At 43.7% G+C, this 16,331-nt stretch overlaps 2 protein-coding genes across 9 annotated transcripts in view; one reads left to right on the top strand and one right to left on the bottom strand.

Annotated features, from left to right (window-relative positions):
* CYFIP1 (cytoplasmic FMR1 interacting protein 1) overlaps positions 1-16,331 on the top strand; it is a 79,059-nt gene that overhangs the window by 51,625 nt on the left and 11,103 nt on the right. For all 6 annotated transcript variants that reach the window (XM_032982472.2, XM_042788948.1, XM_032982468.2 and 3 more), the window contains 2 exons: positions 9,425-9,568; positions 11,129-11,219. In XM_032982472.2, coding sequence (XP_032838363.1) covers positions 9,425-9,568; positions 11,129-11,219 — 235 coding nt within the window. The remainder of the gene's footprint in view (positions 1-9,424; positions 9,569-11,128; positions 11,220-16,331) is intronic.
* On the bottom strand, positions 245-5,184 carry LOC104357634 (fibronectin type III domain-containing protein 9-like). Of its 3 annotated transcripts, none has more exons than XM_042788953.1 (2): positions 4,780-5,184; positions 245-3,300 (listed from the first exon to the last, which is right to left on the bottom strand). In XM_042788953.1, exon 2 carries the CDS (start codon positions 2,681-2,683, stop codon positions 2,027-2,029), a length of 657 nt encoding a protein of 218 aa, XP_042644887.1. In that variant the 5' UTR covers positions 2,684-3,300; positions 4,780-5,184; the 3' UTR covers positions 245-2,026. The 3 variants fall into 3 exon arrangements, with proteins under 3 accessions (XP_042644887.1, XP_042644886.1, XP_042644889.1); XM_042788952.1 differs by having other exon boundaries at positions 245-3,088; XM_042788955.1 differs by having other exon boundaries at positions 245-2,816.

Here is a 16,331-nt window from a genome sequence, read left to right as displayed (position 1 = left end):
ACAGAGGTGCAGAGAAGTAAACAGGTTTTCAAAGGCCCAAGATGTTGGCAGGGATGAGAATATATCTCTTGGCTCCATCCCTTTAACATTAAAATGATATTTTCTCTCTTTGGTGAAATCCTAGTCAGAGAAGTGTTACCGTTAATTTGATTACAAGGTCATTTTAAAGCATTTTTTTTTTTGGTCCCTGCTACCCAGCCGCACCATTTTGGCAGTAAAGCTGTAGTGTTGGCTTCATGCTCGGAAGACAGTTTCTCAGTGTCTGTTTCATGAAACACCGTCATGCGAAACAGCAGTAAACTGTTCCTCTTCACAGTTTATTTAAGACTGATGTACAAGACAAAGAAAAACATGTCAGCTGGAGGAAATGCTATGCTGGGGGGGGGGGGGGGCGGAGAACACGTTATTGCTGACTTAACACAACAAGGATGCCTTTTGAAATGTTTTCTAGGAGTAATACTCGCCCCCATTCCGCACGCGTTTCTGTGTGTCGTACCTAACCCTAGTAAAATGAAGATGACACATCGAGCTTAGGCCAGCTCCTGTCTTCCTAGCAATATGAGAGCTGACGTCTCTGGCACGTTGTGGGTAATGTTGGCAAAACACAGTAGCTGAAAAGACCCACTCCTTGCTGTGGAATGTTAGCAGGCTCTCTCTTGCCGAAATTTTATGCCCCCTTGGCTTCCAGGGCGCGGTGGAAAGGGACGGCAGCTGCCCAGCCAGCGGTTCTCCAGCCTTCCCTGGTACAACCGAGCTGACTTCACGTGTACATTCCTATCGACAGCACTTTAAAATGCCTGCAGTCACAGCGTATCTTTGTTTTTCAGACATACCATACTATACAGCAATACTAAGATTTATTATGTTTTTATGGAACACAAACATGCTTAAGAGGTTTAAAACAGGGTGAGATATACGTCTAAGCCAGACAAGATGCGTCGTGTTGTGAGGGTGAATGGATTTCTGCCTGAAGGGCTGTTCTTGGCACGTGGCCATGATGCTCAAGGCAGAGTGAGATGATCGGCAGATTTGGCTGTTGCAAAAATAAAATGTGTTTTGGCATCTTTTTACTTCCTTGCCCCTTTATCACACAAAATGTACCCTCCGGTTGGGTAGAAATTTGCAGCTGGTGAATGAGTTTTAATGATAAAACTGAAAGGGGAAGGGAAAAGGAAGGGCCAGCAGTTGCTTCTCTGACCCCTGTTTCCTCCACAGGGAGTCACTCGCCCATGGAGCAGAAGGTAGCTTGTGGTGGGCACAGAAGAGGGCAAGCCGTGATAACCCAGGATATTTCCTTAGTTTCATTGGAAATGTCCTTACAGAGTCGCTGTCTTCCATATGGTTTTAGACCGAGGGGAAATTTCGAAGACAGATGAAAGCAGCCCATTTAAAATCCTGGTGAATTTAGCTTCCACTCTGAGACTGACTTCATTCAGATGGGAGCTTTGGAGAGCACCAGGGTCGGCGAAGTGCGTAGGCAGCGTTTAGCAGTCTGTAGTGTGTAGTTTGAGAAGCAGTCAGGATTGTGGGGGTGAAGCTTACTGGCAGACCACTGCACTCGGGGTGTACGTTCCAGTTGCCTGTAGTGTAGTAGCAGGCTGGGTTGCCATCTGAAAACCTCTACTCAGTTTGAATTTACGCTAGTAAAAACCAGAAGAAAAAAAAAAAAAAATCTTGTGGTCACTTTTGATTCATTTTTATATTTGTTTGCTGTTCTGGACTTCTAAAAAAAAAAAAAAAAGCAACCAAAAAAGTCCCCTCAAAATATAAACCGGTTATTTGCTGCATGCTTCATTTTTAAATAATGCAGTGCAGCTGAAATACTCACTTCTTGGGAATCTGGAGCTTTTTCTCTGAGTGCCTCTGGCTGCGTCGGGGCTGCTGGAAAGGGACGTGACACCAGAGGAGCAGCGGGGAGCAGTCGGCGCTCCCTGGTGCGAGCGCCGACAATACGTGTGAAGCGTTTGAAGCAGTTGGGCTCTTCGTATGCGGAAAGGTAAAACTTTCCTCCCTGACATAAAGGTTTCTAATTTACAGCAGAGCTCTGTCCTGTCACTGCCGCTCGCTCCTGGCTTTTGGACGCCGGCGTGACGGGCTCCTCGGAGGCTGAGGGATTCTCTATGATCGTGGCCAGCTGGATGCCACCCGGATCCTTGGCGTCCTGCAGCAGCCGGCTCTGCCTGCCGAGCTCCCCCGAGGCGCACGCCGCGCTTTTGGCCCCCTGCCCTTGTGTGGAGCTCCCGGGTTGGCCTTGCAGACGCTCCCGTCTCCTGCGGTAGAGGAGGTGCAGGCAGCCGTAGACGAGGATCGCGGTGATGGTAAGGAGCAGGACGCTGCTGGTGAGCCAGATGCCCAGCGCCAGCTCTTTTTTGGTGTTGCTCGCGGAGGCCGGGTCTCGTTCCAGCGTGTTAAAAACTCTGCACTGGTCACTGGAGGGGTTTGCGGACTGGCAGGTCACACACAAGATGTATGTTGTTAGCGGGGTTAGGTTTTCAAGAACGAAGGAGGAGCGACTGGCAGGCACCCTCTCTTCCTTCTGAAAGCTCTTTCTCGAGTAACTGGATACCATGCTGTTCCAGTTAGGGTGGTACATGATGCTGTAAAAGCTGTCGGCACAACTGGCCGTTTTTGGCCAAATGACCATTGCCGTGTTTCCCGTGATGTTTTGGACGGTTATTCCCATCAGGGTGTTGCTCGGGTGGTTTCTTCTCTCCCGATGCTGATCTCGCCGTGGAAAGGGAAGATGTTTGTTTCCCTGGGAGGTAGCTGAGAAGCTGCCGCCCTGGGGATGTCGGGTGGATCTCAATCGTAGTGCTCTGCAATTTAAGAAAGGAGTTTATGGGGAAACTCTGCTCTTATCTTTGCTGCTGCTGTGTAGAAGGGGGGAGTTGGAAGTCCATAAAGTTTGGGGTATTTTAATCTACGTATTTCTTTCTCAAGTGAAAGGATAAACATAAGCTTGTAGAAATTCAACCAGAGCTGCTGCCCATGCAGGTGACCAGCTGTATCTTGTCTCCGTGAGAGACGACGTGGTTTGCAGAATTTGCAATCGGGGAACCACTTCCTTTCACAGATTTTTTTCAGATGACTGAAAAAGAATGCAGCAGTTGTTTTTCTCTCTAGCCTGAGTATCATGCGTTTTATTTTGCTTACTTGGTGTTTTGCATAATCTCAAAGCTTGCTTTTGTGAGCAATAAGTTCTTTTACATTAAGTGCCCAGAGAGGGGTGGCAGGAGTGGATACTGAGGGATAAATTCCTCTACTGTCCACAAGTCTTCATTTTTTGCCAGTCACGATCAACTGAAAACCAAAAGAGCATGTGGAAACATCACCAGATACTATTTTGTCTCCAATATTATTTTACATTAGTTTCTTGATCGCCAATACTCTCCATTTTTTGCTGGTGAGTTCGCACCTCTGTAGCCTCTGCTAGAGCAGCGGCTGTGAGGCCAGTACATTGATGGCATCAGTATCACAATATTTATTCTTGGTGCTATTCAGCCTCTTGGAAAACTTTCTCAAGCTAAGCTTAGTTGGTGAAATACAGCTTTCATTGTAGCGTACTTTTTTGGATAAACTGTGGGTTTTTTGAAAATTACTAATACTCTTTCCCGTTCCAAGCGACTGTATGTAATTCCATAGTCTGTCTGCCTTGAATTTATACTACTCCTTATAATAAAATTAAAATCAGAAAAACAGCCAGTATTTTGGGATTCTCAGTTTCTGTTAACACTGTAAATAGCGAAAGGAAAACATCTGTTTTCTGCAGTTTTCTATACATCTCCACTAAAGAATACATAATAACAGCCAGTGGATATTTTCATTTGTTTGATATGTTTTTTTTGATTTTACTGTTGTGAGGGTAACTTTAGGGAAAAAAAAGTTATTCCAGCAATTTAATCTGATTCTCTTAGTTTAATAGTTAGTTTCTAGTGGCACTCCTCTGAAAGTTTTTTCTACTGTGAAAGTTTCTTTTAATTATGAAGATAAATGCCCATGAATTTCACTGTATTTCACTGTTCATGACTTCATTATAAAAATGAAATATTTTTTTTTTTATGGTCAGGTTTAAAATGTTACATCTCCTGGCTAAATAACAATTGACTATTGAAAATTCTCCTTCTGGAGAAAGCTTGTAAGATTTGTTCATAACATATTCTGAAATTACTCTGTAATACTTCTTTTGTAGTTTATACCTGATAGGAGGCTGGAAAACTATATGTTATTTTAGTGGGATTTTGATAGTTACATTAATAGTAAGAATTCTGTGGCAGTTTATGTATAAAAATTGTTGAGCGAGGCTTTTGGATTATACTTATTGGGAAGTGGGAAGAAAAAGATGTGTGTTTATTTTCATTACAAGGTACAACCTTAGCTATGACTGATCTGGGTAGATGCTGCCGTTCTAATCGTGTGGTAAGTGAACCCTCCTTTTTGATACAGCAGCAACAGAAAGGAACTGAGTTTGCTCAGAGATTAAAATTGGGCACTTTAGTAAGGTCAGAGCTTTTACTTGCTCAGTTGTCTTCTCTTCAGCTGGTAGATCCCCTTTACTTAAAATTATAATTTATTTTTGATAGAACACTTCCTAGCACAGTCTAGAAACAATAGTTTCATTCTCACAGCATTTTGTAAGTAGAATGTTTGGGTTTTAATTAAATAACAAGAATACATTTCTATTGTTACAAAACATCAGTTATTAGAAGACATGTAATTCCTGACATGTAAATGCTTGGAAAACCAATTTGATGTTTTATAGATTATAAAGTCAGTACTTACCGTCACTTCCTGAAGGAAATTTCAGAACAGAATTTTCATATGGTGATGCTGCTGTGAAAATTATATGAGCACTTAAGTTTTCTGTATCCCTTTTCACATGAGTTTTATTTCCTGCCCAATCTCTGCTTGCCAGTTTGCTTTTCTTCCCCTCAGACTCCTTGGACTGAATTCTCATTGCTTGGTGCTTTCAGTTTTTTCTCCGGTGCCATGGTTTCTTTGTCTCTTTCACTTAAATTCATGCAGGAACACATCTTGTCTAAAAATGCCGTTGCCTTGCTTTTCAAAGAACATACAGGAGAAAAAAGAATGTCTTTTCTCCCTGTCTCTTGCTTGCCTCCCCTTGGACAGAGTACAGCCTGAACATCCCTATTATATGCTCTTGTGCGTGTACCAGTGATGCTGTGAGTGATTAATGTTAGCACTTTGATGACATCAGCAACTAGCAACTCTTTTTTTTTTTTCTTTTTTTCTTTTTTTTTTTTTTTTTTTTTTTAAATTTAAGTTGGGGAGGGAGCAAGCATAGCTTAAAAAATAATAAACTCCCTCTTTCCTTCCCTCCCTGTCCACCCCCCACCCCCCTTTTGTTAGTGGCTTCTTCCCTAAGCATTTTATACTTGTGTGCATCATGGGGGGAAGCAGCGGTGGCATGTGATGGTATTTTCTAAATTCCTTGTCACAGTTTATAAAGCTCCGCTAATCCAGCATTTACACACAGTTGGACCGTTTTAGGTACTTCCTCATGAGGATTGCATTAAGGAAAGGTTTATTTTTAGGCTATCTGGCTTCTTATGTATGGATGAGTTTTTAAATACCGAAATCATGTTTTTAGGGCTTGCTTTTCTATGACAAATTTCTGCTGTGTGAAGAGGAGTTCTCTCCCCTTAACCTCATGGCAGTGAAATGCCTTCACCTACTGAAGTAAAATTCTGTTTGTGCTATAGCCGAAGTAGGTTGGACACGTTTACTCTGGAGACCTACCTGACTGGAAACATCGAATGCGAAAGATGAAACCTCACCTTTTAGGAGGAACTGTATAAATGCTTAGAGTATTGGGACATTCATCTGCACATATTTTCTGAAGGTTTTACTGGTTCTCTGCCCTGTGCGTGCCCCAGACCCGTTTTCTGTATGTGGAGAGCTATGGAAACGCGCACGTTGCACTAGAGGGATGCAGCTTCAGGCTCTCAGCTCGGTGGGGTGTGTTTTGGAGTTTAGCCTTTTAGCTCGCTCTCATCTAATAGCAGGGCTGCCTCGTGTAATTAGCCGAGTGTCTATTTTAGTTTGCGTTCACAGAAAAGACGGCTGAGAGGATTCGGGAAAGAGCCCTCCACCACAAAATGAACACAAGCCCGCGGTCCTTAGAACTGAGCTCCCTGGACCGGTGGACGGCCGAGGCCAGGGGACCCTCCAGAGCAGGGTGACGCGCAGCGGGGTTGCTCAGGGACGCGTCTGGTTGGGTCTTGAGCATCTTCAAGGGCGTAAACTCCACAGCCTCCCTGTTCGACCGCCCTCACAGCAGTGAAGTTCTTCCCGATGTTTAAACGGTATTTCCTGTTGGGGCCCATCGCGCCTTGTCCTGTCGCTGGGCACCGCCGACCAGAGTTGGCTTCGTCACCTTTACTCCCCCCCATCATTTACTTACGCATGTGGATGTGGTCCCCTGAGCCTCGTCTTCTCCAGGCTGAACAGGCCCAGCTCCCTCAGCCTTTCCTCGCAGGAAATACGCCTTAATCATCTTGGAGGCCTGCTGCTGGACTTTCCCAGCGTCTCTCCGTGTCTCTGCTGTACTGGGGAGCTGGCCGCTGGACCCAGTCCCCCGGGTGTTTCTCACCCATGCCCCCCTCGCTGGCTGTTGCCGCCTTTGCTGCGAGGACATACTGCTGCCTCGTGGCCAGCTTCTTGTTCATCAGGACCCTCAAGATAAGCAGAACAAAGAACCTCTCTGTCCTGGGTTTGAGTGAGCGGTGGGGTTTTTTGGTGGCAGGGGAGGGGGCTATCGGGGTGGCCCCCTGTGAGAAGCTTCTCGAAGCTCCCCCAGCTCCACGTCAGCTACACCTCTGCACCAAAACTGAGCCCATCAGCTGCGCTTCTGTGATAACATATTTAAGAAGGGTGGTGAGGAGGAGTGGGACTTGTTGTGGCAGCTGCGTGAACACCAAGATCAGTGGAGGAACGGAGGAAGAAAGGAGGGGGGAGGTGTGCCGGAGCAGAGACCCCCCTGTATCCTGTGGGGAGATGGCAGGGCGCCCCCCCCCCGCCACCCATGGAGATCTACGGTGGAGCAGACATTGATTTATGGCCTGTGGCTTCCGCTTGGTATAATCAAGGTTCTGTGCCCGAAGAAGGCCGGGGTCTCGTGGGAAAAGGCAGCCCCCGCTGCTGTAATTCAGCGCTGGGAGGATTGCAGCATGCGGGGGAGTCCCACGCCGGAGCAGCTCGGGAAGGGCTGCAGCCGTGGGAGGAACTCATGTTGGAGAAAGTTTGTGGAGGACTGTCTCCTGTGAGAGGGGGACCACGATGGAGCAGGGGGAGAGGTTCCAGAAGCTCCCCCCACCGAAGATAAAGCGGCAGCACTGCCTGCACCCCCCATTCCCTGCCCCTGCGCCACTGGGGGAGGAGGTAGAGATATCGGGAGCAGAGCTGAGCCTGGGAAGAAGGGAGGGGTGGGGGGAAGGTGTTCTCAAGATGTGGCAACACTTCTCACTGTCCTACTCTGTTAAGTGTTGTTAGTGTCTGTAATAAACCTATGTTCTTTTTTCCTTCCCCTAACGAGTCTGCCTTTTGCTCATGACCGTAACAGGTGATTTGCCCCTCCCTGTCCTATCTCGAATCCCAAGCCTGGCTCATTTGTCCCTTCTCATCGCTGGGAGGGAAGGGAGGAGTGAGCAGCTGCGTGGTGCTCAGTTGCCCTCTGAGCTCAAACCATGACACCCTCACATCCACCTTCTGTGGGTCAGGCTATCTTGCTGTATAGTTTTGTCACACAGATGGAAGCAGAAGTTCAGGCATGTAAGAAATATAACTAAACCACTAAGTGAATTTCAGTACTGGCAACTTCTTGAATTTTCACATTGCAGAAATAAGTTTCTGGTTATAGCTTCCTGAGGCTGTTGAAGCACAATAAAATTTATATACTTTTCTCTGTGTAAGTGTTTTAATGACATACGCACAGTTTCTCACTTAAGTTAGGAGTTGCCTGATTCAGAAAGTTGGTTTTGGATCTCTAGTTCTCTCTTGTTATGACCCAGATGGTCTCTTCTGAGCCTGTGCTTCCGTATTTTTCTTTCATAGTGCAATAATTTTTGACCCATAAGTATCTGTGAAGTACATCTAAGGCATCCAAAAAAGGCGGCTAAGAATTCTTAATGTGTTGCTAAATTTGCATTTGTTATATATCAGTCTAGAATCGAATTTTTAAATTTTTAAGACCACAGTTCAAAACATGTTGGAAACTGGTGTTTAAGCAGAGATTTACAACGTAAAAAACCCAATGTGTATCTTCTGTCCCAAACTCTTCTAAAGATGATTTGTAAGTCTTCTTCTTTTATGAGACTAAAATCCTTGAAGAGCTCGGTAGAGTTTCATGACTTGAATTCCTAGTAGTTTCTCTGTGCATTGTCATATATTACAGTACCTGGCATTGACTTCTGTGGATAATTGGGGCAGGATCTGCACTGAAGGGAAGGTCAGGGTTCTTCCTGGATACTGGTGAAGGAAAATTTTCTGTTAAAGCTGACGGGTGTGGAGTTGAAAATCTAACAGTATGCTGACTTTCATGCATGTATTGGAGGGAATGAAAACTGCAGAGAAGGAAACACAACAGAATCTTCCGCAGGAAAGGTTGAGGAGATTCCCTTTTAGAATTAAATTTCAAGATAGGAGGAGAACAACCCACTTGCAGAAATGGAGGATGTTAAGTTAGCTAACTCCTCTTTGATCCACAGCTTCAGCAAACAGTTCCGAAATCCCTGTACAACATCAGTCTGCACAGCTGTGTTTGCTTTGAAGAAATAGTCATTAATATGGCAAAGCACCTGGTCCTATTTATACAACTCTGGAATAATTTTCCATGAGGTTACATCCCAGACTTAGATTTGCTTTGATCTTGTGTACAGCTAAAGGGTTCAAAAAAGAGAGATCCTTATTAATTAGTGGCAGAGAGCAGTAACTGCAGAAGGCTGCGCTTTTTTTGTAGTTGAGTCCTCAAGATACTTAAAACACCTATTATGAACTGAAAATTGAAGTAACTTATTTCAAGTTGTTTTGTACATAAAGTGGACAATATAGGAATAAAAGCTGTGCTTTACATTCAGTGATATGAACATTGGCATTGACTATTCTTATCCTTTTATACCTGCGTACATAGAAAAATATGAAAGAGGAAATGTTCGTGTCTTTGTAGATGGCAGGTGGAAGATGCCGAGTGAAAAAAGTGCTTACAAGTTTTTCTTGCTAATACAGAGATTTTGGTTGGAGCTCCTGCCTTACAAAAGGGAAGCTTTGTATTTTATCTCCCTGGAGAGACAGTGAGATACAAAGGTGTTATTTTATTTCTGATATGCTTTAAAATGATGTTTAAATGAGATTATTACAAAGATGCAGTCAGCTGAAATGGTCATTAATCATGTCTGTTCTCTCCTTTTAGGCATTGAATCTGGCATATTCCAGCATCTACAGCAACTACAGGAATTTCGTTGGTCCCCCTCACTTTAAAGTCATCTGTAGACTTCTTGGGTATCAGGGTATTGCTGTGGTGATGGAGGAGTTGCTGAAAGTTGTCAAGAGCCTGGTATGCCACTTGTCTTCCATTTTCTGCAATTCCAAGTGGTTTCTGGTAGGAAATGTCTCAAGAAAAACAGAGGGAAAGCAAGATCTCAGATAAAGCTAATTAAAATGTTACTTCCGTTGAAGTTCAGTATAAGCTATGCTTGAGAGTACTCAATGTCTTGTGAGAGCAATAGCCTGAGCAGTGTTTTGAAAACCTTGGGTTCTTCACTGGAGATTAATTAATTTGTGGAGATCTATGCTGTTAGGTCCTGGGTAAATTCTGGAAAAGTATGAATGTTTCAAATGAGTCGATTTCAACTTAAAGATTGTACTGTAAATTCACTGTCTCAGTATTTTTTGAGAACAGCTGTGGTGTGCTTTCTGCCTTGCCTAACGTCAGGGCCTTCGTTAATAACATCGCTGACAGATGACACCTTAGTAACAAGGAAGGTTTTATCTCTGTGCTTGATCTAGCATTGGATAGCATCAAGCCTGTTTAGAAGAGTCCTCAGCCCAAATACTGAAGAAGTTACCATACAGCCTGGGTGTCTTGTATAGGAAAGGGCCTTTTCTGTAACGAGGAAGAAGCGGAGGGGCTGGCTGTTTGCTATATTATTATATAATATATTATATATTATAATATATATTATATTATCTGTGTATACAGTCCTAATGCATTGCAGTTGAGTCTAAACCAAAGAAATGGTCTTTTCCTCCTTGTCCCCGTTTCCTGTAAGGACCATGCTGCCCAAATAATCCAACTATACTGGGGATAGATGTAGTATTTATAATCTCACTTCAGACACTTGACACGTTTGGCAGTTTGATTACAGTAATTCCCACAATGTTCTAAGTACATTTTTGATATTCTGGTAAGCCTGGAGCTTGCTGGAATGGGTGCTGTAGTTTAATCTTCAAGGAAAGAGGAAAACACTGGATATTTTTTGTGGGGTCATGTTGGTTTTGGGGGGGATTTTTAAAATTATTTATTTAGATGGTAAATAATCTCAATTCGTTAACGATAACGTCGGAAGCTTGGATATTTATAAAGACGGTTAAAAGGTCTGGGGGGAGGTGGCCTGCTCATGCCCGATGCAGATGCTCCGAGGTAAGGAGACAGATAGGAGATAGGTGTCTAGTGGGAGGAAGGCAGACTGACTGTAGGCTGGGACTGTGTCTTATTTGGTATGTCCGGAAGAGCCAGCTGGAGCTGTTACAAACGTACCGAGTACTAAGGATTTGCCTCTTGTTGCTTTTGAGAGCATTCAAACGAAACTTTTTTTTACCAAAAATCTAAAAGTTGGTTAGACAGTAGAGACAGTCTGCAAGAGGAGAGTGACGTGGTTTCTTCTTTCCTACCTTCCTGGCCTTAGCTGTTGTGCCACTCTTCCTGTAGCAAACGTTGGCGAATGCCATACAACCGCATTAATTCAAAAGTTGCCTTTTTGAAGATGATGACTGACAGAATTAAAGGCAAGATTTTTAGAGCTTGTTCAAGTCACGTGTAGTTGGAATGCAATTTGTTGTAAAGTTTCTTAGTTCAGTAACACTGACGTGTTTACACACATCTGTTTTCTCTCAGTTACAAGGGACGATCCTTCAGTATGTCAAGACCCTAATGGAAGTGATGCCGAAGATCTGCAGATTACCAAGACATGAGTATGGTTCTCCAGGTTAGTTCACCTTTGTCTTGTTAATAAAATGATACTAATCGCTATATTCTGGATCATGTGTACCTCTGTCTTTCCCTCCCTCTCTTCTTTCTCCCAATAATAACAACACTTACTCTGTTTTGGTTTGGTTTTGTTTTTTTTTTTCATAACAAGAATCATCGAATGCTGGGCTTTCTGAAAGTACTTAATAAAGTTTTAAGACTTCTGTGCGTAGGGCAAATAAAAGGATGACAGTCTGTATATAGACAGCTTTATGACATAATTAATCTTGAGCTGGGATGTTCGCAACGGTTTCTATTTCTAGTCTTTTTCATAAGCATGCTGAGCTTTTCCCTTCGCAAGTTAGCCTCTCACACTTCTTCTGTTTAAATATCTAATTGAGATAACCCTGATTCTCTGGAAAAGCCTCTATTCCCTCTTCCTTTGCCCTTACCAAATGTAAGATAAAAGGAGTGATACTGCTGAGAAGCAAACTGGTCCTGCCAGAATAGTTATGTGTGGGGCACATCTTAACCGCTTAACGGGAGGTGTGACAGTTGCAGATGAAGAAATGATTTTGAAAGCTGCTTGCCACTGTGGAGAAATAATTGGCTAATTAATATTTTTCACATTGTTCACCGAAATTCTGAAACTGCTTTCCCCCCTTCAAAATATTCCTCCTCCACAACTTCTAATTAACACAAATTAATCCTTCCATGTGCCACCCACTTCCTGATATATCTTTATTTTTCCAGAGTTGCTTAGGTTTATTAAATGCCACTCCAACTGGAATGAGGTTGGGTTTTTTTCTGCTTCCCACAGCTTGCTTGACGCTTATTACCAATGTTAAAAGAAATCAAGGACTTACTAAGTGTTTCCTTCCTGTTTTTCTGCCTGGAACATACAAATGGATGAATCACGGTAGTTAGATTATTTTTATACTGCTATCTGAGGTTTTTAGCGACTCATTAAGGTCTGACCCCAAAAGCAGTACATAGTCTCAAATATAGATTATGCATCACCAGGGTCTGTGATGCTACAGGTGACATTAGGAAGCTCGTAGTCTCTTGCCAAAAATCCTCACCTGTATTTGGCAGGAGATGCCCAGGGACTTAAGCAGAAACTTCCTCTTGATGCTAAAATGCATCCATCCTATAGGAAAGGCAAAACTTTACTTGTGCTGTGGTAGCCTCCAAAGGATTGATGAAACCATTTTAAAGTCCTTCATCACTTTCCTGTTTTGTAGAGATCGCAAACTGCTTTGCCTGTGTATTTACTCTTGCAAAAAAAGTCCCATATGTTTAGATGCCTACTGTACCAAGAGATCAGAGTAACTCTTGGCTTTACGATGGAAGATCACAGCAACTAGAATTGGACTGGATCTCAAAAACCCGCCTGATTCTCTGCTCCTTCACTGCTCCTGTTCCTGACAGGTTTTTTTGTGACAAGTGTATTTTTCCTGTTCTATTTCTAGCAGTGGACACTTAATAACCTCCCAGAGAGTCTCTTCCAATAAATGCCAGAGACAGCCTTTATAGCACTGTCACGCTGCCTCTCCCTTTCCTTTTGAAGGCACCAAAGAGGGGCGTGGAAGCTCAGGGCACCTCCGTTCCTCTCTCACATCACCGGAGAATCGCATCCCACCCTCTGATGCCTCCCCGCCACGGAGCTGCCTGCCTGTGGAGCAGCTCTGACTGCTAAAAGAAAACGTTCTCTGCAGTGGGGACGTGCTGTAGATTTTAGCCTTCGCTTGGCATCTCGAGGGGAACTGCCAGATTGTACAAAGAAGGGCAGGCTCAAACCGTGCTTGATTGGAATCCCTGTCCTCTCCTTTCTGTGCTGTATTCTCCCTTGCAGCAATCTTTGCCGCACCTTGTTTACTTGGTTCGCCGCAGAAAATGCGAGCTAAAACATGCCAACTGTTGTCTGTTCCCTCCTCTGCCCCTGAAAGCTTCCTGAAGGAGTCAGTAGCTGTAGTAGCAAGTCTGAGTGCTACGGAGCAGGTCTCTACGCTGCTTCTATTCTATCATAACAAATCTTTTAATCACTTCTTTATAACTGGCACTACCTACACATACAGAGCAAAACTGTGATTCCCATCTTCAGATTAAATATGTAGATTTTCATCTGTCTTGATGTGACGTGCATTTATCAATTCAGAATGAATTTCCTGAGCCCATTCTCTATATGCAAAGTGATGTCAGTATGTACAGTAGGTAAGCCCCTAGCTATTCCGTACGCTTCTGACTTTTCATCTGGAGAGCTTGGTTTGGACTCTGTTGACTGCAGTTCCTTGAGCCGTACACAATCAGCACTCTAGACCTGTGGATCTCTAAGCAGTGATTTATTCCTGCTAAAAGGAGCAGGGTGCAGACAGTGGCATCAGAGTTGTTCAGGGCTCCTGTTTGCCAATGAGTTTGTTTCCATAGGAACAGTTGAAATCACTGGGGAACTTGCTCATCTGGTAGTCATAAAAATATTTGTCTAAAAATACATTAAGCATAAGGATTTTTAAAGGGACCTTTGAAAGTTGCTAACGCTCTTAAAGGAATATCAGCCTCTAAGAGTTTAAACCTGAAATTTCATCTTGGAGGTAGCGGGTTTTTTCTGCTTTTTTTTGAGTATTTGAATGCGACATTCCTGCTTTTGATCAATGAGTATTTCATGTCCTACCACTCTGAAGTGTCACTGGACATGATGAGGAAACTTGTTTGTCAGCTCTGCTGTGAGATGAGGCTTAGGTTTTTGTCACTGGCATATCACCCCTCCAAAAGAAAGCCTTTTTTAAAAAATAGCTGAGCTTAGCAAGATATTAAATTTTGTGAGAAAGCAGCCTAATGGTGTATTTTTTTTTTCTTAAATATAGCATTCCCATGTTTCTTCTTTAAAAAAATAAAACATTAAAAAAAAATTAAAGAAAGAAAACACCCAAAGCTGGTGCGGGGCAAAACACTGATTACAGCAGGCCATGATCTCTCAAAACCCGCTGCGTTCGCCCGGCAGCGTGGGGAAGCCTCCCTGCGCCCCGTGCTGCCGGCCGCGGTGTTCTCCTCTCTCCCTGGGCTGATTGTGCTGCTGGCAACACCTCCTTGAGCTGCTCCGGCACGGCGAGCTGGCAAACCCCAGGCTTTCTTCCACCCCTCCTTTTCCCTGGAGTATTTTGGGTCGGAGTCTGGTAGTGGCTAGAGGCTGGGCGCAGCAGAAAGGCCAGTAATGCTTCCCGTTATCCCAGGTTTTTGATCAAACTTGGATGAGTAGGAGACTAAGTTAATTTCCTGGCGGGGGCATGATGGTTTGAGTCCGCACAGGGAAGGGTGTGAAAGGAATTTATTCACAGTTTTTTTCCGAAAGATTTGCAGAAATATTTGGGAGGGAGTCACAGACCATTTGAAAGAGTTTGGGGGCTACCCAAATCACCGAGGTGATTGCAAAAGGGCAGTAAGGACTCACTAGATGTGCGGAACAATGGGATATTTCTTTCTAGCAGAATAACCACAGCGCACAGGCTCCATGATCATAATTCCCAGATACCTTTATGTGCTTAAACCTTACGAACATTTCTGTTGGAAGGGATGGTATGACTGCTAATATGCAGAGTTAACGATGTCTCCCGTGAGCCAAAGAAGTATTTGTAGCTAGCATTTGAATGTTTGTATGAAAGTGAACATAAACTGAAGGTCATTATAGGACCCAATTTCTTGGGAGCAGCTTTGCTTTTGCAGATTAGCGGATTTTACTTGACAATAGCCAAGTCAGTACTCTGCAGAAAATAACCCAAAGCACAACTAGATCAAGAATTCTATTCAAGATCCAGTTTGTTGTTAGTCAGAAATTCGGCTCTGGAATTAATGTCCTAATCTTTGAGGCACCAGAACTGCTACAAGCCCAAGCGTGTTTCATTTGAGTCTGTAGGTGTGAAATGAGATAGGAGACCTTTCATTTTGTATAAAACAAAGGAAAGAAATCCAACCAGCTTTGCGTCGCATGTGTTGATTTGGTCTGGCTTCCTAAATTAATTAGTGTACAGGGTGCACAGCTGAAACCTGGCATCTGCTGTTTGAGTGCTGTTGAGATAGGATTTTGGAAGCAGAGATGGAACCTAATCCTTTACTAATCGCCTATGCTTTACTGGATCTATTTTACATCAGCAGCCTGTGCTTCTGTTGAGATCTGTGTAAATCAGAAACTGGGATTATAACATCAATTATTATGACACCTAACGTCATCCCATCTGCAGAAAGAGAGGGGTTTAGTTAAAATTGCTTTCTTGGAGAGAAGAAGCAAAAAACCTTGATTCATTTGCCTTGCAGAATGCTGTGTATACATGACTGATTCAGTAACTTATGAATTGTACCTACAAATAAAATTAGGGGAAGGAGGAAGGTTGCAGGCAGAGAAGTGAAATAAACTTTCCTAAGACGCTTGTTCTTTTTCCAACGCTTCAGTATGCCTACATAGTCTTTCATAAAGCTACAGTTCTGTGTACTGTGGGGTGTAAGGAGGTGTAATCAGGAATGCCACTGCTCAAACATTAATGACGACATGATGATGTGCTTCTGCCACAGGACTCCACCGGGGAGCGGATCACGCTTTCGGTGTCGTTTCTGTCCCATCACAGAACAGCCTATGTAGCTCTAAACTGTCATCTGTTTTCCCAGTAAATCAGGCCCTTCGCCCAAGGGGACGTAGTGCACCATCGATGGCAGCGTTGGGAACCGTGCCCGCTAAGTACCGGGCGCCGTATTTTCAAAATAATGACACGATTTGTTCATGAATACCCGTGTGGGGGCGTGTGTATTTATATATCTGTATATGAAGACTGGGGCTTTGGGTGATGAAATAAGGATCTTTGTTAAGGACTTTAAGAGGAACTCTGTCACCTGGAGTGACTGTAAAAGACAACATGTAATTTTTCTGGTATGAACCTCAAGCCTCTTTGACTTCTGCGATCCTGCTGGTTTTGGGTGGACTTACAGTCTTGCTTTGTTTCAGTCACACCTTCGGTATGAGTTCCTTGTTGCTGGTCACAGTCCTCCGTGCTGCTCCTGGTTTCTCTCTGTGCCATCTCGCTCCTTTGTATTTGCTGTAGGTGACATGGGTTATTCTCAGGATTTCACTGCCCATATAACCTTG

Source organism: Tyto alba, unplaced genomic scaffold (genome assembly GCF_018691265.1).
Source record: "Tyto alba isolate M040663 unplaced genomic scaffold, T.alba_DEE_v4.0 Super-Scaffold_14, whole genome shotgun sequence".
NCBI classification, from domain to species: domain Eukaryota; kingdom Metazoa; phylum Chordata; class Aves; order Strigiformes; family Tytonidae; genus Tyto; species Tyto alba.
Note: the sequence above shows the minus strand (reverse complement) of the source record. Positions and strands in the feature narration are given on the sequence as shown.